The sequence below is a fragment of the Chiloscyllium plagiosum genome, chromosome 15, assembly GCF_004010195.1.
Source record: "Chiloscyllium plagiosum isolate BGI_BamShark_2017 chromosome 15, ASM401019v2, whole genome shotgun sequence".
Lineage (NCBI taxonomy): Eukaryota > Metazoa > Chordata > Chondrichthyes > Orectolobiformes > Hemiscylliidae > Chiloscyllium > Chiloscyllium plagiosum.
In genome coordinates, this window is record NC_057724.1 from 39,106,168 (window position 1) to 39,130,189 (window position 24,022).

The following is a 24,022-nucleotide window of genomic DNA, read 5'->3' on the forward strand; positions in this document are numbered from 1 at the left end:
TCCTACAACAAGCTTCATCACCTCAAGTAAGCTGTTTCCCTTAGTGGAGTCTAGTGTCTGGCATTGGAGTGCCTGATGCATTTTCGCCACCCTCTCAGGTCTGGGAAGATCAGATATAACCTGATATGGAGTCTTCTCCCCTTTAGCAACTCTGCATGAGGGTAGTTGCATGAGGGTAGTCCTATGACCAAATAGGAACTGGAACAGATTAGCATCTCGTGAAAGGTTAGGCTGTTTCTTTAAGCCTGCTTTCAAAGTTTGAACTGCTGTTTCTGCCAGCCCTCAAGCTTCCTCTAAATCTAAGATGCTATCAGTTTTACTTGACAATTCAAGAACCAGGAGAATTGTATCAGGATTTTTGACGAGATGAAGACACCTGGCAGAGGCATGTGACTTTGGTTTAATCCTTACTGAAATGCTGAGAGACTGTTTAGCATGGGGAATTAATGATGTGACCATGCAGAGGTGCCTACTAAATGAAGCCCAACTGGACTTCAAACAGGCATTACAACTGGCTTTATTGTTGGAAAATGCAGCAAGTAGAGCTTCTGAGTTGCAGGGTATTCTGATGCAAATAGACAACCTTACCAGTCTGACTGAGCTTGGGGAATACTACTTGAGTGAAGGCAATTGCATAGTCTCACTCAGGACATATCCTGAACAGAGGAACTCTACATCAGCACACTACAAAACCCAAAGCAAAACCAAACCTTGGCCAAACGGTTAAAATTTGCTTCAGAAATCAGGCTGGCAAGCCATTGTAGTTGCTGCCGGTGTGTGGACCCAAGACAGCAAAAAAGTCCCACTCGACCTAAATTGAGTAAGAGAACTCTCAGGCTTCTGAAGTGCTTCTTTCAGCAATGTTGATGGCCTCTCTGCCCTTGGTGAGTGCCAATTTGTTCTTGGCAGACAGTGGGATAGCTTTTTGGATGCTTGGGCCATAAATGTTTTGACTTTGCTGATAAATTCACACATGTAACGGCTGCTAGTTGATTTGCCGGATTTCCTGCATTCTTTCTAGCCAGCCCCATTCTTTAGGTCACAGATTTTGTATTGGACATCGGGCTTAATTTGTTTGTAGATCTGCTTTCTTTCCCTCAATTAAGTATTGGCAGTGTTTCCAGTTCAGGAATGCCTTACATTTGTGATTTAGTAAATCCAAGATCTCCTGACAGTTCTGGCCAAATCAGTCTTGATGTTTCCTAGTGGAGAATAAATTGTTTTCTCACAATGATTGAAGTGTCAGTGAGGAAGTACTTTGGGGCCAGTGATGATAATTCTGTTAGTTTCAAGATAGTTATGGAAAAGGATAGACCTTATCTAAAAGTTAAAGATAAAAATTGAAGTAAGGTCAATTTTGACAGTATTAAGCAAGTACTTTCAAAAACTGATTGGGAGAGGCTGTTCACAGGTAAGGGGACAGTTCAAAAGTGAGATGCCTTCAAAAACGAGATGAGAGTCCAGAGGCAGTATGTTCCTATTAATGTGAAAGGCAAGGCTAGTAGGTGTAGGGAATGCAAGATGGCTTGAGAAATTGAGGCTTTGGTCAAGAAAAAGGAGGCAGACAGCAGGTATGGACAGCTGGGATTGTGAATCTCTCGGAATATAAGGGCAGTAGGAGTACGCTCCAAAGGGAACTCAGGAGGGCAAAAAGAGAACATGAGACATATTTGGCAAATAGGGTTAAGGAGAATCCTAAGAGATTCTACAAGTATGTTAAGGGCAAAACAGTCAGTAGGGAGAGAATAAGGCCCCTTAAAGATCAGCAAGGCCGTCCATTTGTAGAATCGCAAAAAATGTGTGAGATATTAAATAAATATTTTGTGTCAGTATTTATTGTGGAGAAGCATAAGGAAGCAAGAGAACTTGGAGGAAAACATTAGTGTTATCTTGAAAAGCTTCCATATTACAAAGCTGGAGGTACTGGATGTCTCAAGACACAAAGGTGGATAAATCCTCGAGACCTGATCAGGTGTATCCTCGAACTTTGTGGGAAGCTAGGAAAATGATTACTGGGCCCCTCGCTGAGATATTTGTATCATTGATAGCCACGGTTGAGGTGCTGGAAGATGGAGGGTAGCTGATGTGGTGCCATTATTGGAGAAAGATGGTAAGAAAAAGTCAGGGAACTATAGACGGGTGAGTCTGATGTCAGTGGTGGGTAAATTAGATTAGATTAGATTAGATTAGATTACAGTGTGGAAACAGGCCCTTCGGCCCAACAAGTCCACACCGACCCGCCGAAGCACAACTCACCCATACCCCTACATTTACCCATTACCTAACACTACGGGCAATTTAGCATGGCCAATTCACCTGACCTGCACATCTTTGGACTGTGGGAGGAAACCGGAGCACCCGGAGGAAACCCACGCAGACACGGGGAGAACGTGCAAACTCCACACAGTCAGTCGCCTGAGGCGGGAATTGAACCCGGGTCTCTGGCGCTGTGAGGCAGCAGTGCTAACCACTGTGCCACCGTGCCGCCACAAAGTTGTTGGAGGAGATTCTAAGAGACTGGATTTAAATGTATCTGGAAAGGCAAGGTCTGAATAGGGATAGTCAGTGTGGCTTTGTGTGTGGAAAATTGTGTCTTGCTAACTTGATTGAGTTTTTTTGAAGAAGTGACAAAGAAAACTGATGAAGCCAGAGCTGTGCATATTGTCTATATGGACTTCAGCTAGGCATTTGATAAGGTTCCACATGATTAAATGTTTAGCAAGATTAGGTCACATAGAATCCAGGGAGAGCTAGCCATTTAGATACAAAATTGGTTTGAAGGTGGGTGGTGGTGGAGGGTTGTTCTTCAGATGGGAGGCCTGTGACCAGCATTGTGCCACAAGGATTGTTGCTGGGTTTTCTGCTTATTGTCATTTATATAAATGATTTGGATACAAATGTAGGAGAAATGGTTCGCAAGTTTGCAGATTATACCTAAATTGATGGTGTAGTGGATAATGAAGAAGGTTATCTCAGAGGACAAATGGACCTTAATCAGATGGGCCAATGGGCTGAGGAGTGGCAAATGGAGTTTAATTTAGATAAATGTGAGGTGCTGCATTTTGGCAAGGCAAGTCAGGGCAGGATTTATACATTTAATGGTAGGGTCCTGGGTAATGTTGCCAAATAGACCTTGGAGTACAGGTGCATAGTTCCTTGAAGGTGGAATCACAGGTAGACAGGTGAGTGAAGAAGGTATTTAGTATGTATGCCTTTAGTAGTCAACATATGGATGATAGGAGTTGGGATGTCATGTTATGACTGTACAGGACATTGATTAGGCCACTTTTGGAATGCTGCATTTAATTCTGGTCTCCCTCCTATCAGACAGATGTTGTTAAACTTGAAAGGGTTCAGAAAAGATTAATAAGGATGTTTCCAGGTTGGAGGATTTGAACTCTTGCAAAAGGCTAATTAGGCTGGGGCTATTTTCCCTGGAGTACTGGAGGCTGAGAGGTGACCTTATAGAAGTTCATAAAATCATGAAGGGCATGGATAGGGTGTGTAGCTGAAGTATTTTTCCCAGAGTAGGTGAGTCCAAAACTAGAGGTCATAGGTTTAAGTTGTGAAGGAAAAAATTTAAAAGGGCGACTTTTTCACGCAGAAGGTGGTGCCTGTCTGAAATGAACTGCCAGTGGAAGTGGTGCAGGATGGTACAATTGCAGCATTTAAAATACATCTGGATGGGTACATGAATAGAAAAGGTTTAAAGGGGTATGGGCCAAATGCTGGCAAATGGGACCAGATTAATTTAGGATATATGGTTGGAATGGACAAGTTGGACCGAAGACGCTATTTATATGCTGTACAACTCTGTGACTCTATAATTGCTGCTTAATACTGATTTAAAAACAGACAAAACACCATAAGCATTCTGTGGTTCCTGTTTGTTGATTATCACCAAGTTGGCTGTGAGGCACTGATTATGTAGGTTTTTCTTCACAATCCTTGAGTCCCAAGGCATTTGGTATGCTTTCTTTTATTGGTCAGAGTATTGAGTACAGGAGTTGGGAGGTTATGTTGCGGCTGTACAGAATATTGGTTAGGCCATAGTTGGAATATTGCGCGCAATTCTGGTCTCCTTCCTATTGGAAAGATGTTGTGAAACTTGAAAGGGTTCAGAAAAGATTTACAAGGATGTTGCCAGGGTTGGAGGATTTGAGCTACACGGAGAAGCTGAACAGGCTGGGCCTGTATTCCCCTGGAGCGTCGGAGGCTGAGGGGTGACCTTATAGAGGTTTACAAAACTATGAGGGGCATGGATAGGGTAAATAGGCAAAGTCTTTTCCCTGGGGTGGGGGAGTCGAGAACTAGAGGGCATAGGTTTAGGGTGAGAGGGGAAAGATATAAAAGAGACCTAAGGGGCAACTTTTGCACACAGACGGTGGTATGGGTATGGAATGAGCTGCCAGAGGAAGTGTGGAGGCTGGTACAATTGCAACATTTAAGAGGCATTTGGATAGGTATATGAATAGGAAGGGTTTGGAGGGATATGGGCCGGGTGCTGGCAGGTGGGACTAGATTGGATTGGGATATCTGATCGGCATGGACCAAAGGGTCTGTTTCCATGCTGTACATCTCTATGACTCTATGAATCATTGATATTGAATTTCATGAGGCAATGCTTCTCACATTGCTGTTGAGGCATGATGCTGCTGGGGTCGTCCAGAGTGTCCTGATGTTCTCAGGTCCTAAATTTTATTTTGAGGGTGGAACATGTCTGTCTATGGACTGTTTTAATGTGGGTTGGTGGTTGCACACATCATCCTGGCAAAGTAAATGCAGAAATAGCCAAAATGATTCGAGACATATTCTGTTGCTCCTAACTTCAACCATCCGCATATTTTGTAATCCTACTTGCTTGCAGGCCCTATACCTGTGGAGTTTCTCATTCCCTGATTTCTTTGTTCTATCTCTGTCTATCTCTCTCTGTCTTTCTTCTCTCACTCTTTTGCTTAAATTCAAGTTGTTGTATCTTAACTACTGTTGTGTATTACTCTACTTGTGATTAAATTTGACTCTGTTTTTTGTGTCATTCAAAAGAGATGAGGCTGTTGTAGACGGAGGGAATCAGTGTAGAATAGGATAGTTGAGAACTCAGTTCACAAATGAGTAACAAAAGGCAATTGTGCTCACCTTACCATCGCTCTCCTGTAGCCTCTGTTTATTTTTCAAATAATTCCAGGGTTCTTGCCATCATTGATTTGTCCAGAAGTCCATTCAGTTTTTTCTTAACACTTTATATGGAATTTCTCTTTTCTAATTTGGATTTACATTGCTGAGTCCTCCTTCCACAATTTAATTTCAGACAATATTTCAAACTCATCTTCTCAATTCCCTTGAGTATTCTATATATTTCTCAAAGATCTAATGATAGAAATTTTGTTGTGGGTCATGCCTGATGATCAGCTTTATTGCCATCAATGGAATGAACCATCAGGAATTGTGCAGCAACACCTATTCAGACACAATCCATTTTGTACCTCTACTCTCAGAATCCTCCTTTTCAGGCTGAAAAGCCTACATTTCTTTACTATTTCCTCATAATTGAGGCTTTTGTTCAAACACAGAAATTACTGGTGAAACTCAGCAGGTCTGGCAGCATCTGTGAAGAAAAATCAGAGTTATTGTTTCATGTCCAGTGAACATTTATCAGAACTGTTGATAGCTAGGAAGTGGTAGTATTTATTATTTATGTTGATGATGAGGAATGTGAGGATGGTGGAGGAGTGAGCAGATAGGTAAAAACAAAGCCAAGAGAAAGATAGAGGTAAAAAAAAGTGGGCAGACAAGGGGATTGTTGATAGTAAGCTAGGGAAGAAAAGAAGCTAGCTATGTGATAATGGAGGCTATGAGTAGATGAAAATGGGTTGACTGCATTCAAAATAGTGCATATCATAACAGGACCTGGGGTGAGGGGTTAGGTAAGGGACATGGAAGAAGGTGGTCATGCTCTAAAATTGTTAAACACAATATTGAGTTCTGAAGGCTATAGGGTTACCAAGCAGAAGATTAGGTTTTGTTCCTTCAGCTTGAATTGAGCTTTGCTGAAGCACTATTGCAGGCCCGAGATAGAAATATTGGCATAGGAGCAAAGTGGTGCATTGAATTTGGCAGGCAACTGAAGCAATACAATGCTTTGATTAATGGATTTAGGAGGATAAACATTGGAACAGGAGTAGGCCATTCAGCCTGTCTTGCATTTCCCATCACTTAATATATGATCATGGCGAATCACACATTGCATTTCCTTTTACTCACTCCATACCCATTACACTGAACGGCACTGGCAATCAAAATTTATCAATCTCTACTTTAAACATACTCAGAGACTGAACCTCCACAGCCCTCTGTGGTAAAGAATTCCAAAAGCTCACAATCCTATAAGTAAAATAACTTCTCTTCATCTTGGACTTAAGTGGCATCTCCTTTATTTTAAATTTTGCCTTCTGTTTTTTGACTCCACCCTTGTTAGTTTTTCATTTTCATTCAGATTATTGAATTACTTTTAATTGTCTGAGTGCTGTAAAATAAAAGTTTAGCTCTGTAATTGAATTGATTTTGAGTGAGTTAAGAGTGGGCTAATGCATAATTCTCAAGTTACTAATATTCCTCTGTAACTTCATCTTCAATAATCAAATTTCAACTTGTTTTATATTTGAATGCAGACACTATACACTTAATGTATATTTGTTACAGGGGATAAGAAAGGAGAGGCTCCAGTTAATGCATGAGTTCAAAATATTAAAAACTGTACTTTGCAAATAGTTAACATGTTGAAGTTTTGTGTTATGTTTTGTACATTTTTCATTTTCTTCCCATTATAGACTGCAAAGGAAAAACTGAAAGAAATATGGAAAACAATGGAATTCTTCCAAAGGATGAGACAGTCCTTGGTAGAATATTTCTGCGAAGACGAAAAGTTTAAGCTGGAGGAATATTGCACTGTTCTCAAAGGTTTCTGTGAAAAATTTCTCAAAGCAATTCAGGTAAAGCTAAATATTTCAAATATTTTTGGGACAAGATTTAGTTTCTGGTGCAGTCTAGGCCAGACAATATTTATCATTAACAATATTCTTGAACACAAGTTTTTTTCTGTGAACTGAGACACCCCAGGATTACATGATGGCACCCTCCAAGGTTGGCCCTATTAGAATTTGTGCTATCAGTAGGAGGATCATACTGTATTTGCATAAATCAGGTTGTTACAAGTGCCGTAATGGGCATTTCTCCAGCACTTACTTATCAATATGACTCTATATCTGTTGGAACTTCCAGCAATCCCTCCCATTCTTGAACAAGGATTTTTTGTTTTTAAAAATGTGTCTTTGGGGATCTAATGGGATCTACAGCATCCTTGTGGAGAGTTCTAATTCTGAGCCATCACTTGAGAGTAATGATCCATTTAGCTACATGTCCCTGAAAGGTCCTGCTGAGGTCATGTACAAATTGTCTTCTCTAGGATACTGTAAACTGTATGCAAAAGAATAAAGTACAAAAGGATTTAAAAGATCACACATTTAAACAAAATCATCCGTCCTCTAATTTATAAATAAGATACTTTGACAGTTTTCTCCTTTGGTTGTCACTTGCTTTGTAGACTGTGGATTGACATTCCACATGAGAAATGAGAAGATGCAGCAGAACGTCTTCTAATCCAACACAAAGAGGTTTCGTTCCAACAAGTTGATCTGATTGCATTGCCTTCCGGCACAATTGATGTGGATGAATCTGGCTATGCCAGTATTTATTGCACATCTTTAACTGCTGTTGAGAATGTGATGATGATCTGCTTTCTAGAACCAAATGTAGGTAGACCAACAAAGTTGGGTTCCAGACTTTTGACTCCATGATAGTGATTAGTGCCAACGCTGGGGACTAATTACTATTTAATGAACAAATGATCTTCCTTTGCCCCACTAGTTTTAAAATTTTAGGATCTAAACTTGTACTGTACATAAAAAGAAAGCAGACCACAGTATGATTTTTCCATGAGATAAAAATTGTCGACAAAGTATACTCGTGGTCTTGTACTTAACAGTATTGATTAAATTACTTTACCTTTTTCGTACTTCATAACTTTAATAGCTGGAGCCTGGAAATCACTGGTGATATTAACAAACACATGTAGGTATGGCATTCTTCCGTACACTATTTTAAAGTAAGCATTAAAATGTCTTTTTTTTAAAATGGGACATTGTCACTACCAACTAGATAATATAGAAGTTACATATAAGCATGCATACATATACTTAATTCAGCTTGTAGGGCCTCATCTCACTTTTAACCTATATCATTGGTGCCTGTATGGACCACAACAGCTGGCTGTTCCCCCTTCCCCTCCAGAATGTCCTGCAGCCGCTCCAAGACATCCTTGGCCCTTGCAACAGGCAGGCAATATTCACAGCTACAGAAAAACCTATCTATTCCCCTTACAGTTCAATCCTCTATCACTATAGCTCTGCCACTCTTTTTCCTCCCCTCCTTTGCAGTGCCATGAACCTGGCTGCTGCCGCCTTCCCCTGGTGAACCATCTCCCCAACAGTATCCAAAATGGTATGGCTGTTTTGGAGGTAGATGACCGTAGAGCCTCAAAACACAAAGGTTTCAAAAACTATTGTGATGAAGAGCCACAGACTAAGCCAGGGCTTCTAAGCAGTTGCCTCAACATTCATTTGTTCTCACGTCCACAACCGATCTTCTTCCAGTCAGCCCGACTTTATCCCTAGCCTATCTCCCTGATGTGAAATTTGGGTTTAATTATGCCCTTTAAAATGAGGCGTATCAGCCAAGATGGAAGATATCTCAACTCAAGCTATGCTTAATTAGGAGCAAAGATTGCCCTGAATCCATGTTTTGCCAACTAGTACTGTTCCCATATTTACAGATGAAAATCAATATATGGCAGTTTATGAGCTCCAAATCTCTTTCCCAAGTTTTATTGCTACTACAATCTGGACTTATATCTGCAGACAATTGATAAGAATTATACCAAGATAAATAATTCCTGCTCACAGTATGCAGTGAAGGAAAGTCGATTTAAAGAACAATACGCTCTTTCTATAGGAGCTCTAGAATGGAGCTCAGGAACTGTAGAAGAGGTATAAGCCAAGAACAGAGAAGTAAAGGCTAAGCAACATTTTCCTTGAGAGTAGTTGGAAGTTGAGATTGGTGTTTTTGGTGGTAGAGAAGGAAGAGCAGATCAGGATTAAGTGAATGCCAAAGGGAAAATAAAGTGCTAGCAATGACTTTAAGTGGGAAAGGATTCCATGGAATATAAGGGGTAGAGAAGAGAAACCAGGGTAACACAATAAACTGGCTGGAGAACCAGCATTAACTGGGTTTGTGGGGTGTTGGCATTAGGGGAGGGTGGGGAAACTGGGAAATAGGTTAGAACTAATGTCAACCGTGGAGAGCTTGGACTTCACTATCAATTGCCTGGATAGGAAGAAAGAGATCAATTTGTGCTTTTCAAGCAATTCTGGATATTCATTTACATTCGAACTGTACCTAGCTACTTGAATTTGAACTTAAGGTTTCCAAATTTGAGGGGCAGCTGGAGTCAGTACAAAACATCAAGAAGACTGAAAGTTTCCTGGACTACACACTTAAGGTGGCGGGTCACCACACAGGCAAAAGGAGTTCAGAATAGTAGGTAGACTGTCATCTGGAGCAGTAGTAAGAGACAGCAGTGCAGGAATCTTTGGAGTGACATTTCTATGGCCCTTTAGTGGAATTTCAAAGTTACTAGTCTTGGGTTAACACTCAGTGCCACCCACTGAAGCGAATAAAAATAGGAAAATATTGTGGGATTGTGTTCAAATAACGACCAAAATCGGTGAGTGGTGAAAATAGCCTTTTTATTCTGCAACCGCAGTAGGACAAGTTCAAGGTTGCAATAGAATCCCGAAGTACAGTTCTTACAATAGCCTCTTTACATATAGTTCTTGTAAATATTAAAATTCCATTTCTATGATGTTACATTGTTTTATCTATAGTGCACAAGTTTGAGGGGCTTCTGTCCTGGGAGACAGGAGATGGGTTAAAATATGTTAAGTGCTGACTCCTGATAGGATTAAGACTGTCTGTCTGGTCTGCTTGCATAATTAGGAGGAGTTAGTCCTTTTGTCTTTTAAGTTAGTAAATGTTAGTAAAAAATACTAAGCCTATATGCTCTAAATAAGTTAGAAATTGTACCTGTACTTAATAAAAGAATAAAGGATATTAAACTGATTACTGCAGCTGGGTTGTGAGATTTGTTTACTATTTGCTGGTGTGAGTTTCATTCATTTCATAAAATTTTACTTAAGCGCTGTTTGACAGTTAGTTTCTTAAAGGGATAACAGTCCAGTTAAAATGTATTTAACAAGTACATTCTTATTGGGGAAAACATTTGGTGTTCTGTAATCTATTTATGTCTGAGTTATAGTTGATAAGGGTTGATTAATATTATAATTTTTCCGTAGTTTTGGGTAGGTCATGGAGACATGATGGCAGGGCGGCTATTGATCTGAATAGGTTAGTAGTTTTGAGATTTATTCAGAAGTAGCTTTTGATGTAAATAGGGTTGAAGGTGTGAAGGAGCAGTAATCGGTTTGGAAGTATTGCTTTAATTTTAGTCTACCTTGCAATAGTAAAATGTACTGCAAAACCACAGTTTTATTAATGAATGAATAAATGAAACCGTTTTATAATAGAGTTATGAATGAATGAAAAGGGAATGCGTGTTTGCTTGTGAGTGGTTTAGTAAAGAGACCTATAAAACACTATCTCACAATAGGGAGAACCTTTGTATGACTTTGGGCATGCTGCAGGAGGGAGGGTTTCAGATTCTTGGACCATTGGGATCAGTTTTGGGGCAGGTGGTATCTGTTCAAAAGGGATGAATTGAGCCTCTACCAGATTGATACCAAAGTTCTTGCAGTGGTTTGCTGGTGAGATTAGGAATGATTTGAAATAAATGGGGAGAATTGAGAGAGGTACTAAAATAAAGTAGAAAAAAGGAATAAAGTGAATTAAAAATGAGTGTATCCATCAAGTATTAACAGTCAGCCTTGTTTCTCTATTTGTCAGGAGAATGCAACTCGTGAAATTGAGCAACTGAAGAAGCAACAAAGGGAGAAGGAAATGGAGGCGAAGCGGCACTCGGTAGCTACTTGTTCCTCTATTGAAATCGAACTTGGTCAAGATGACCTGGCGATATCACTTGCTAGAAATCTACAGAGTCACAGTATGAAGCGATCGGAGCGCAGGTCTTTTAAACCTGACTCTCTCTCTAAAGAACATTGCACAGAGAAAACATACCCTTCTGGAGGAATAATTGAGATAGAACAAGACTGTGACATAAATGATTTAAGTAGTGACTTCAGAGAAAAGGAACAGGCAAATCTCCTGCGAAAGGTGTCAGAAAAGGTTCTGAAGCAACAGCTGGGTCACTGTATTATGCAAGTAGGATATCCTATTCTAAAAGGGGCAAATATTCTCAACCAGGAAGCTGAGACTAACAAAGAAATGGTAAAACCTGCACAAGAACTTGGAGAATCTGAACAAAGTCTTCCATTTATCAAAGAATGTCCAAAGTTGAAACATACAGTTGAATGCAGAACTCCAAACAAAAGCCAAAAGTCTTCTGAAAATTTTCCATTGAAAAAGTCACATCCTAGTCATTGCTCAAAATGGAATCGAGAAGAGCAGAGGGAGGAGCAAAATGCAGCAACAAAGAGGAAACAATTTCACCTATCTTCTTCAACTTCTAAAAAGACGTTTGGTGGTGTAAAGACCAGAGTTGATCAGAAGGATCAATTTGCCAAGAAACCTACGGCAGAGTTAAGCAAAGTTGAAAGCGGGAACTTGATTACAAACAGAAAAAACAAAACAAGTACCAATTCCACAAATATCCAGCCAAGTCAATGTCTGAAAGGCCAGAGAACAGCATCGTCTTTACATAAAGGACATACATCTGAGAAACCTATCTCTTCCTTGCCAACTTCAATATGTAAGAATTTGCTAAGTCCAGGACAAAGGAAATCTATCACATCAGGTATTAAACAAGTAACTAAAGTAAAAGAGATAAAACAGACTCCCACAGTACCTGAGCAGGCCACTAGCCCCAAGAGTTTAAGCAAATCAGACAGTGGGACATCAGGCTCCAGGATTCCTTATGCCAAACAATCTCTGCAATTAAAGAAACTAAACCCTGGTACAGACACTATGGTGAAGCATCAAACTGATTCACTAATAAGCAAAGGGATGGGCCAACGCTCCAGGTCTCTAAAACTGAACAGGCAACCAGTGTGGCGATGATATTAGCAGGCAGCATATATGGTAATAATACGCTGCAGTGTTGAGACCCAACCTTATGCAGTTTCTTCTGATCAGTCCAAATATTTGGAGTAACTTGCTCCACCAAAATATTTTGACTGGACATAAAGGATATTTGTGATGTGTGTCTGAGATTTTGTGCAATGTTGCTTGTTACTAGATATTATGAAGAAAAGAAATAAAATAAAACTGAGTCATTAAAATGATTTGTTATTTAAAAGAACACAAAAAAAGGAAAGGCCTTTTTTAGAAACTGTGAACAAGTCTTTTGTACAGTTCCTTTTGCTTTGTACAAAATCAGGATTGAGTAAATATTTTTCTAATCTTAGAATAACAGATTAAATGTGTTTAAATGGTTCAGCCATACGGGAAATGTTGTTTGGGTTGAGCATGTGGAAGTGAGTCTGACAGGCACTTCCTGTTTTCATTTGAAATTTTGACTCTCAGGATCAAGTCTTGGTCTAACACCTTTATAAGCTTATAAATCTGAAATTAAGCACAACAATACTTGTTGGATCATCAAGTCTCACGGATTAAATTTGAGGCAACTTTAAGCACAAACTGCTCTCTAATCAACAACATTTCTTGAGAGTAGCAATTTTTAATGTTGGATTATGACAGAGATGAATGCACAGCTGCTTCAAAAAACATCGAAGTGGAATTCAAAATGGTGTTCATCCACCAAGTTTTAGCACTGAATTCACACCAGTCCACACAACAGTAACCTGTATAATCAACACATTGCTGCTACCTCTCTTTGATTACATGTTGCAGTTATAAGCTGCTATCTAGTTGTGATCGAGTTGTAGAAGAAAAACAGAAAATACAGGAAGTATGCTGCAGCTCATGCAGCATTTGTGGAGAGAAAAATAAAATTATATTTCAGGTCTGTGGCAGTTCATCAGAAAGTCAGAGCTTGAGCAGTTCTGATGGGAATTATTTATGTTGCTGTACGCAGCAATATATCAATGCAACAATTTAGTCATTTTAGTAAAAACGTAATAATCAAAGAAGTTCATATACTTTTACACAAGAACAACTTTGTAAAATTTTCTTTATTCCAAGAATTCACTAAATTAACATTATTTGCTGGAATATTTGGAGGAGCAGAGAAATTAAGACATTATGGCACATATTATGTGCTATGGAATTTTTCAAGTAGAAAATATAAAAATCCTGCTGTACAGAAAATAAGATGATACTATATGTGTGAGCTGATTGAAAAGAGTCTTCATTTTTGCTGGGATTGGAGAAAGGTTCCTTGGAAGACGGGAAAGCTCTTCGGAAGAAGGGCACTGAAGTGACAGTGTGATTTAAATGGTATCCATGAAATGCTAACTCTTGTGTGCATAACCAAACTTATGACATGGAAATTCAAACATCTCTAAAACCTAGAGTTTTTCAGATACTTTTGATCTTCAAGTATGCACTTTAAAAGAATTTCAGAAAAAAATCTGCATTAAGAATTAATATCTTATTACTCAAATTTAAAAATCAGTTTTTATGAATAACCTATTAATGAGTCCTAGCATTTGCTTTTATGTTTAATGAGTGTTCTATAGCTATACCTGATACCACTCAGAATGATAGCAGAGAGGATCATTTGGGCAGATGTTTTTGAAGGAAAGTGGACACATGAGGAGAAGGGGTGAAGTTTTTGGAAGAAATTATTGCTATGATTCTTATAAGGAACCATAATCCAGTCTAATTGCATTTAGCAAATCACCCCCAAATGAAGAAATTACCACCAGGATTACTTTTTGTAATTTAATCTTTAACATGAATCAGAACCAAGACAAATTATTTGATCCAATGGGCAAATGATAGTTTAAATCAAAATATAAATTTAACTTCAAATAGTTGATTGAACAAAGATACGTCTGACACAACCATAAGCATTCCCTTTCGTATGTTCAGCATTATGTTCTATCCAGTTTCATAATATGCTTTATTTGTGCAGGGTAGGTCAGGAGTCCTATCTGAAAATAGCTTTCACGCCTCAATTTCACAGAACATTCATCAACAGCAGAAGACCCTTCTACAAATCCCTTCTTCCCCTGGATCTTTGATTGTCCTGATGGTGTGGGCCTTTCGCGTTCCTTTTCACCAATCAACTAATAATATGTAGGTTTGACCATTTAGACTATTGAACATAGGACATTACAGTGCTGTACAAGCCCTTCATTTATGGTAAAATATCTAGCTCTTTAGCTCTCCAAACTGTAGCCTTCAGGTTTTAGATATTTGTAATCTTCTACCTTCTTTTTGTCTTGAAGCCAAAAGGAAAATCAACTTCTTTCCTGTTGATACTACCTCTAAATCAAAAATCACGAGGTGACATGGACCAATATTTGTTATTGTCGAAGGAAATTAAATTGATACATTTACAATTGGTGCACACTCTTATAAGTCCTTTTTTTTTAAAAAAAAAAGTAATGAGAGATTCCACAGATACTTTTTTTCTAAGAATACCTTTTCTGGAAATTTTCTGGATCAAAGGTCATTATAGATATTTAGTCAATGCTTTATTGATGTTTATAAATTTAATCCATTATTTGTCATGAAACACTGTGAACATTTCTGAACTAAGTCATTTGCAGTAATCTGCTGTTTATTTTACTTGTGCAAGAATTAACATCCTCCTAACCCTTGCCCTATTGCAGATGACACAACCAAATGTCCTTTAGCAAAGGAATAAATAGGGTGAACAACTGTCATAGATTTTATTGAGACCGTCTTGTATTTGGAGGAATTGACCTGTATCCCAACTCAGCAGTCACCCCTACAGGCCTACGGCAATGCACCGTGTCCTGAGTCTTAGAGGTCAGACAGCATGCCAAAGTGTCTCCTAAACGTTTCTGCAGGAGTTGGTCACCCTAAAAGCAAACAGTATCATCTATTACTGTAATCAGGAATGCTATGTCTATCCTCATTTACTTCTCAACAATCTTTGACATGATTAACACACCATTATCCTCTAATGCCTCCTTTTACTGTCGGGATCCAGTGGGGATGCCCTTAATTGGTTCCATTTTTATCTATCTGATCTAAGCCAGAGCATCTGACTTTTCTTCGTATTCCTACAATGTTAATTCAGAGTCCCAAAGATTGATCTTTAGCCACTTAATTTCCAATGTTACATATTGGCCCTTGACAACTTAATCTTTAGACAATGATGAGTTCAACATGTATGCAGATGATAGTCAGCTGCAACAACACATCACTTTTCATGATCCTATCACTGCCTGCATGTTGTCAGACTGCTTCTCTACCAGAGGTGAGCTATTTTTTGCTCCAGCCTAACAAACCGAAGACTGCCCTGTTGCAAATTCACTATTTTTTTGCCATTGGTTACATCTAATTCATATTGCTTACAACTTTTGAATTGTATGCAATCCTGAGGTGAACTTTGAAACCCATACCCAATCTATGCACATACCCAATCTATGCAAAGCTATTCCCCAATCCAATCTCCATTATAATACTCACCTACATTCCACCTTGGCCAATATGTAGATGTATTAAAAAAACTGAAATAAACAAAACTTGTTGGAAAAACTCAGCTGCTCTGGCAGCATCTGTGGAGAGAAAGTGAATTTAATGTTTCAGGTCCAGTCACCCTTCTTCAGATCTGATGGTAGCTGGGAAAATATTGTTTTTTATGCAGAAGTCGGAGAGGGAACAAGTAAATAATAAGTGGAGATAGAGCCCAAGGTGAGAGAAAAATAAAAATAAAACTGTTGGACAGACAAAGGAATGGGTAAAGGTCAGTTTGAAAGAATGAATAACTGTTAGTGGGAACTATTTATAGCTGACAATGGGTTCTGTGTGGTAGCAGCCTATGTGATGACAAAGCCTGGCGTGTGAGGCTTGAGGTAAGGACATGGGAGGAGGTACTCAGGCCCAAAAAATATTTAACTCAATATTGAACCCTGAAGGCTGCAGTGCCCTCAAGCAGACAATTAGGTGCTATTCTTCTAGCTTGAGCTGAGCTTTGCTGGAGCACTGTAGCAAGCCTGAGGCAGAGATGTTGACCAGAGAACACTGTGAGGTGTTGAAGTGGCAGGCAACTGGAAGTTCAGGGTCATTCTGAACTTAGAATACATAGGTATTCTACAAAGAGTTCACCCAGTCTGCATTTCATTTCTCCAATGTAGAGCAGACCATATTATGAGCAATGAGTAAAGTTGACTAGATTGAGTGAAGTGCAGGAAAAATGCTGCTTCACCTGGAAGGTGTGTTTGTGGCCTTGGATTGTGAGGAGAGAGGAAGTAGTTAGCAGGTGTTACACCTTCTGCGATTGCAGGGGAAGGTACCATAGGGTGTGGGGATATATTGGGAATGATGGAAGCTAGACCAGGGTGTCTGGGAGGGAATGGCTCCTGTGGAAGACTGACCCGGGCAGGGGAGGGGAGAGAAGAGGAATATCTCGCTGCAGGTGGAGGAAATGCCAACTAATGATCCTTTGGATGTGGACGGTGGTGGGATGGCAGGATGGGGTGACTCTATCGTTGTTGTGAGAGGGAGGAGAGAGGGTAAGGGCTGAAGTGTGGGAGGTGGATTAGTCCAGCTGAGGGCCCTATCAACCATGGCGCTGGGGAATCCTTGGTTGAGGAAGAAGGTGGACATTTTGGAAGCCCCCTTGTCAAAGTTGCCATCATCAGATCAGATGCGACAGAGACAGAGAACTGAGGGAATAGAATAGAGCCTTTATAGGAAGCAGGGTGTGAGGATGTATAGTCAAGGTAACTGCAGAAGTCGCTGCAATTAATGGTCAGTCTTTCCCCAGAAATTGAAACAGAGATGTCAAGGAAGGAGAGGGAGTAGTTAGAGGTGGACCAGGTGAAGGTGAGAGCAGGATGGAAATTGAAAGCAAAATAGATAAATTTTTCCAATTCTGGACGAGAGAGGGAAGCTGATGATGTCACTGATATACTGGGAAAAGAGTTGTGGTTGGGGGCCCGAGGAGGACTGGAACAAGGAATGATCCATGTACCCCATAAAGAGATAGACATAGTTGGGACCTGTACAGGTACCCTTGGCCACACGTTTGATCTGAAGAAATGTATTCAGCATCACAAATGTATTTATTTCTTTGTCACCCATTGACATGACTATTTCAAGGGTTTTCCTGATCAGCCTGGTACTCTCCACTTTAATGTAGCCCAATCTCTGCTGTTTATGTCCTTGTTCCAAAACCACAAGTTCATGTTTAAATCCTTTCACAATTTAATCAAAAGCAAAATAAACTGTCAATGCTGGAAATCTGAAATAAAATAGAAAGCACTGGAAATATTCAGCAGAGAGAGAAACAGTTCAATAACTATAACTCATATATTTGAACCAAAACAAAATATAACTCATATATTTGAATCAAAACCGTGGGCTGGATCTTATATTTTGGCAAAGAGTCACAGAGTTTCATGGACTGTTTCTCTCTACAAGGTTCAGTCAGATTTCTTGGTTGTCCCAAACTAATTAGCTACCTACCTTGCTCTTATAGTGATGATACCAGCCCATTATTACTTGCCATAACCAGGGAGAACTCAGCACTGCTTGGATATCCCAGAACACTCCATCAGTCCTGGTAGTGTCTCCTGGATCTGCCCTGTATGATGACTGACATTTGACCTAGACAGTGATCATAGAATCCCTACAGTCCAGAAACAGATCATTCAGCCCATCAAGACTGCACCAACCCTCTGAAGAACATCCCACCCAGCCTCACTCCCGCCAACCTTATTTCCTGGATACTTGCATCTCCCACCACTAATCCATCTAACCTATACCTCCCTAGGCACAATGGGCAATTTTTGGACTGTGGGAGGAAACCAGAGCACCCAAAAGAAACCCATGCAGTCACAAGGAGAATGTGCAAACTCCACACAGACAGACACATGGTGGAATTGAACCTGGGTCACTAGCACTGTACTGCAGTAATGCTAACCAACTGAGCCACAGTGCCATCAACTCTAGAGAAGGGAAAATTGGTGCCTCACTTTGTGGAGAGTAACTTTGACATCCTGACACCTGGGTGACATAGAAGAGGGACATCTTCCAGGATCAGCAGTGGAGGCCTTGACACCAGACCTTGCCAGCCTGTGCTGAGATTGCTACCAGCTGAGTGCAATCTGAGTCATCTGGAGGCAATTCAGGACAGCCAGGCTTTCAATTGCCTAAAATCTGAAATTCCCTTTCTAAACTTTTTAATTTCTTTAGGTCTCTTTCCTCCTTTTAAAACCAATATTAAGATTTGATTAGATTCCCTACAGTTTGGAAACAGGCCCTTCTGCCTAACCAGTCCACACCAACCCTCCAAAGAGTAACCCACCCAGACCCATTTCCCCTCTGACTAATGCACCTAACACTATGGGCAATTTAGCATGGCCAATTCACCTGAGTTACACACCTTTGGACTTTGCGAGGAAACCGGAGCACCCGGAGGAAACCCACGCAGACACGGGGAGAATGTGCAAACTCCACATAGACAGTCGCCCGAGGCTTGAATTAAACCTGGGACCCTGGTGCTGTGAGGCAGCAGTGCTAACCACTGAGCCACCGTGCCGCCCTATTTCCAAAGCTTTTGGTCAACCTTCTTATTTTTCCTATTTTAGTCTATTGTTTATTACACTTTTCCAAAGAACCTGGAGCCATTTTTCTATGTCAAGTACACTAAACAAATGCAAATTATTACTGCTATCTGTTTTGAAAATTCTCTTTTCCCCTCCTCTGAAAGCAGCGACTCTTGCTACCCACAGCTCCACTTGCAATGAACACAGGTTAGTACTCTTTCTTTCAGTACTCTAAACTGTTATTCAAGCAACACCTCAACTTGGGTTTCCAGCAAAATACCACATAATCGTGGAGGATTATTTGCATGCTGATAAGGTATGAAATGAAAGTTAATTATGCCGGATCCTTTCCCACACAAGTCTTCACTGTCATTTTGAGTTGTAAGAGATCACATATTTTTATTTTTTTGTGATAATAAAGTGGAAAAGGTAATTGGATGCCATTATATAGCTAAAGTACAAGGAGAGTTTCATTACTTGGAAAAATCAAATGCTGCAGATTTTTAGCTGTGCAAGGTCATGTTGTTTTTCAAAGCAGTGAGAATGGCTCCAAAATTCTGTCTGATGACAGACCTCTGATTGGTTGAGTACAGTTTTCTGCAAAGCTCGAAGTGCAAGGGCAGCAGAATTATTCAGCACTTACAAACTGAACACATCTTTCCTCCCTCTTGGTAAAACCAAAAAAGTTTAAAGGAAAGAATTTTTACAAAAATAGCCTAAGTCCACCAGATCAACTACTGAACTGTAGAAGAAACAGCTTTTTACAGCAAACAAAATGCCATCAGTGCTAAAAATCAAGAGGAACTGTGTGAGCTAGCCTAGTATGAGGTGGTTATGGCCTAGTGTCAATAGACTATCAATTCAGAAATTCAGGTAATGTTTGGAAGGCTCAGCATAATAGATAGGGGAGTTACCCTAATAGGTTTATGGAAATTAATAAAAACTAGCCTGGCAGAGTTAACTAATATATTAGAGATGGAATTGCATGGTATTTGAAATATTTGTGCCTAGCAGAAAGACAAGATATGCAGGGTGGTGACTCACTTGAGTCAGAAAGGATTTAAATACAGTTAAAAATAGTCTGAATATGATAAAGACCTTAAAAGGCTTGAACTTGAAGAAAAAAAGAGAGCGAGCAAGCAGCTGAGAGAGGAAAACGTATGAGAAACTTTTTAAAAATTTATTCATGGGATGCAGGCATTGCTGTCTGGGCCAACAGGCTATCCCTAATTGTTCAGGGGCAGTTGAGAGTCAAACACATTGCTGAGGGTCTGGAGTCAGAGGTATGCCAGACCAGGTAAGCATGGCAGTTTCCTTCCCTAAAGGACATAAGTGAACCAGATGGGTTTTTCCTCACAATTGACAATGGATTTGTGGTCATCATTAGACTTAGACAACTGACTCGAAGGCAGAAGGTGGTGGTGGAGAGTTGCTTTTCAGACAAGGATCGGTGCTGGGTCCACTGCTTTTCATCATTTATATAAATGATTTGGATGTGAACATAGCAGGTATGGTCAGTTAGTTTTCAGATGACACCAAAAGTGGACAGTGAAGAAGGTTACCTCAGACTACAAGAGGATCTTGATCAATGGGCCAATGGGCGGATGGATTGTAATTTAGATAAATGTGTTGTGCTACATTTTGGAAAGGCAAACTAGGGTAGGACTTAAACACTTAATGGTAAGTGTTGCTAAACAAAGAGACCTTGGAGTGCAGGTTCACAGTTCCTTGAAAATGGAGTCGCAGGTAGATAGGATAGTGAAAGCAACATTTGGTCAGCGCACTGAGTATAGAATTTGGGAGGTCATGTTGCAGCTGTACAGGATTTTGGTTAGGCCACTTTTGGAATACAGCAATTCTGGTCTCTCTACTATAGGAAGGACGGTGTGAAACTTGAAAGAGTTCAGAAAAAATTTATGAGGATTTTGCCAAGGTTGGAAGGTTTGAGCTACAGGGAGAGGCTGAATAGACTGGGGCTATTTTCCTTGCACCGTCGGACACTGTGGGATGGCCTTATAGAGGTTTATAAAATCATGAGGGGCATGGATAGGATAAATAGGGAAGATCTTTTCCCCAGGATGGGAGAATCTAAAACGAGAGGACATAGGTTTAACGTGAGAGGGGAAAGATTTAAAACGGACCGAAGGGGCAACTTTATCACACAAAGAGTGGTGTGTTTTTGGAATGAGTAGCCAGAGGAAGTGGCGGAGGCTGGTACAACATTTAAAAGGCATCTGGATGGTTATATGAATAGGAAGGATTTAGTGGAATATGGGCCAAGTGCTGGCAAATGAGACTATATTAATTTAGGGTATCTGGTCAGCATAGATGAGTTGGACTGAAGGGTCTGTTTCCATGCTGTACATGTCTACGACTCTAATTCCAGATTTTCTTTTTGATATTGAACTCAAATTCTACCATCTGTTGTGGCAGTATTTGAACCTGGGTTGCTAGAACATAACCTGGATCTCGAGATTAACAGTCCTGCTATAATACCACTTGGGTATTGCTAGATTCAGGAGAGAGAAAGGGTTAGGGAAAGAGGTGAAAATTATAGAATACTGATTTATTATTATACCATTTAAAAAAGATGTTGGGGTAAGGCAATGATCTAGTGGTCTGCTCCACCCTCCACTCCGACCTATCACATTTACTCGCACCTCCATCTACCTATCGTACTCTCAGCTACTTGTCCCCAGCCCCATCCCCCTCTCATTTATGTCTCCAACCACTTGGCTCAGAGGCCTCATTCCTCAGCTCACAAGCCTCTTGCCCGAAATGTCGAATTTTCTGCTCCTCGAATGCTGCCTGACCTGCTGTGCTTTTCCAGCACCCCACTCTTGACTATGATCTCCAGCATCTGCAGTCCTCACTCTCTCCTAGTGGTAACATTCTGCCTGGGTTCAAATCCCACCATGGTTGAATTCCGTAAAACAAAAATCTGGGGTTAAGAATCTGCTGATGGCGATGAAATTATTGCCGATTGTCAGAAAAACACATCTAGCTCAGTTATGTCCTTCAGAGAAGAAAATCTGCAATCCTCACCTGTTCTGGCTTAATTGCGACTGCAGAACACCATAGCAATGTGTTTGACTCTCAACTGCTGACTGAAATGGCCTAGCAAGCCATTCAGTTGTATCAAACCCTATGAAGTCTCAACTAAGAAATGAAACTAAAGGAACCAGCTGGCACTGACATGCACACCAGAAAAGACATTGGAGAAACAGCCCTGTCGATCCTGACAAGTTTAGATTAGATTAGATTAGATTAGATTACTTACAGTGTGGAAACAGGCCCTTCGGCCCAACAAGTCCACACCGACCCGCCGAAGGGCAACCCACCCATACCCCTACATTTATCCCTTTAACCTAACACTACGGGCAATTTAGCATGGCCAATTCACCTGACCCGCACATCTTTGTGACTGTGGGAGGAAACCGGAGCACCCGGAGGAAACCCACGCAGACACGGGGAGAATGTGCAAACTCCACACAGTCAGTCGCCTGTGTCGGGAATTGAACCCGGGTCTCTGGCGCTGTGAGGCAGCAGTGCTGACCACTGTGCCACCGTGCTCCTTACTAATATCTGGGGACGAATGCCAAAATTGGGAGAGCTGTCTCACAGACTAGTCAAACAACAGCCTGATATAGTCGTACTCATGGAATCATACTTTTTAGACAATGTTTCAGATACCATCACTATCCCTGGACAGATCCATTCCCACCAGCAAGACAGACCCAGCAGAGGTGGTGGTTTAATGGTATACAGTCGGGAGGGTGTTGCCCTGGGAGACCTCAAAGTTGATCCTGAACCCATGAAGCCTCATGGATTCAGGTTAAACATGGGCAAGGAAAGCTCCTGCTGGTTACCATGTACTATACTCCCCTGCTGATTAATCAGTATTCCTCCATGTTGAACAACACTTGGAGGAAGTACTGAGGTGGCAAGGCCTCAAAATGTATTCTGACTGGGGGATTTAGGTGTCCATTGCAATGGAGGGTGCAGGAGGAAATGCCAGGAGCAGCACCAGGCTTACCTAAAAATGAGGTGTCAACCTGGTGAAGCTACAAAACAGGGCTACTTGAGTGACAAACAGCATAAGCAGGAAGTGAGAGACAGAGTTAAGCAATCTCACAACAAATGGATTAGACCTAAGCCCTGCAGTCCTGCTACATCCAGTCGGAAGTAGTAGTGGATAATTAAACAATTCACTGAGGAGGAGAAGGCTCCACAAATATCTCCATCATCAATGATGGAAGAGCCTAACACATCAGTGCAAGAGATAAAGTTGAAGCATTTGCAGCAATCTTCAGCCAGAAGTGCCAAGTGGTTGATCCATCTTGGCCTCCACCAGTGGTCCCTAGCATCACAGAAACTAGTCTTCTGCAAACTCGATTCACTCCACATGATACCAAAAAATGTTTGGAGGGACTGGATACTGCAACGTCTATGGCCCATGATAATTCACCCCCTGATTCCCCAAAGCCTGTCCATCATCTAAAAGGCACAAGTCAGGAGTGTGATATCTAATAACACTCAAAAAATGTGACACTATCCAGGACAAAGCAAATGGATTGGCAATAAATGGACAGTGCAGGAGAGAGAGAGAACCTGCACAGTTACTGCCTTTGCTGTTTGAATTCGTGTATCGCTGGACATTGGAGTACATCTGGGAAAATTAACAAACAGTGAAATTCACAACTAATCTTGGAGGAACTGTTGGGCGAACTTCACAGCACAGAATCAGATAAGTTAATTGTTTAAGTCTGTCCAAGAGAAAGACTGCAGTAGTGAGTATAGTGGATTCTTTTTGGATTATATATTTTTGGAGATAAGTCTCTTGATTAAACTTAAAATATAAGCTATAGCTATTAATTTAACCTGGGGCAGTGTTTGTAGAGGAATAAGACAGTGTTATTTTCTGGGTCTGTAGATTGTGAAGGAGCAAAAATGGCCTTTGCAGTGATATGTACTTCTTGTCAGATGTGGGAGTTTAAAGAGAGTTTAAGGGTTACTGCGGATTATATCTGCCATAAATGTTGTTGGATGCGAATCTTATCAGATCGAATGGAGAGACTGATAGAAGCGATGAGGAATTTGCAACAGCAACAATATGTGATGGATGGCAG

General features: G+C 40.6%; 1 protein-coding gene across 1 annotated transcript in view; it reads left to right on the forward strand.

The window, feature by feature from the left end:
- fhdc2 (FH2 domain containing 2) overlaps positions 1-12,303 on the forward strand; it is an 88,849-nt gene extending 76,546 nt beyond the window's left edge. The window contains exons 11-12 of the mRNA XM_043705302.1: positions 6,828-6,989; positions 11,074-12,303. Of these exons, the coding sequence (XP_043561237.1) occupies positions 6,828-6,989; positions 11,074-12,303 (1,392 nt within the window). The remainder of the gene's footprint in view (positions 1-6,827; positions 6,990-11,073) is intronic.
- The last annotated feature ends 11,719 nt before the right edge of the window (positions 12,304-24,022 follow it).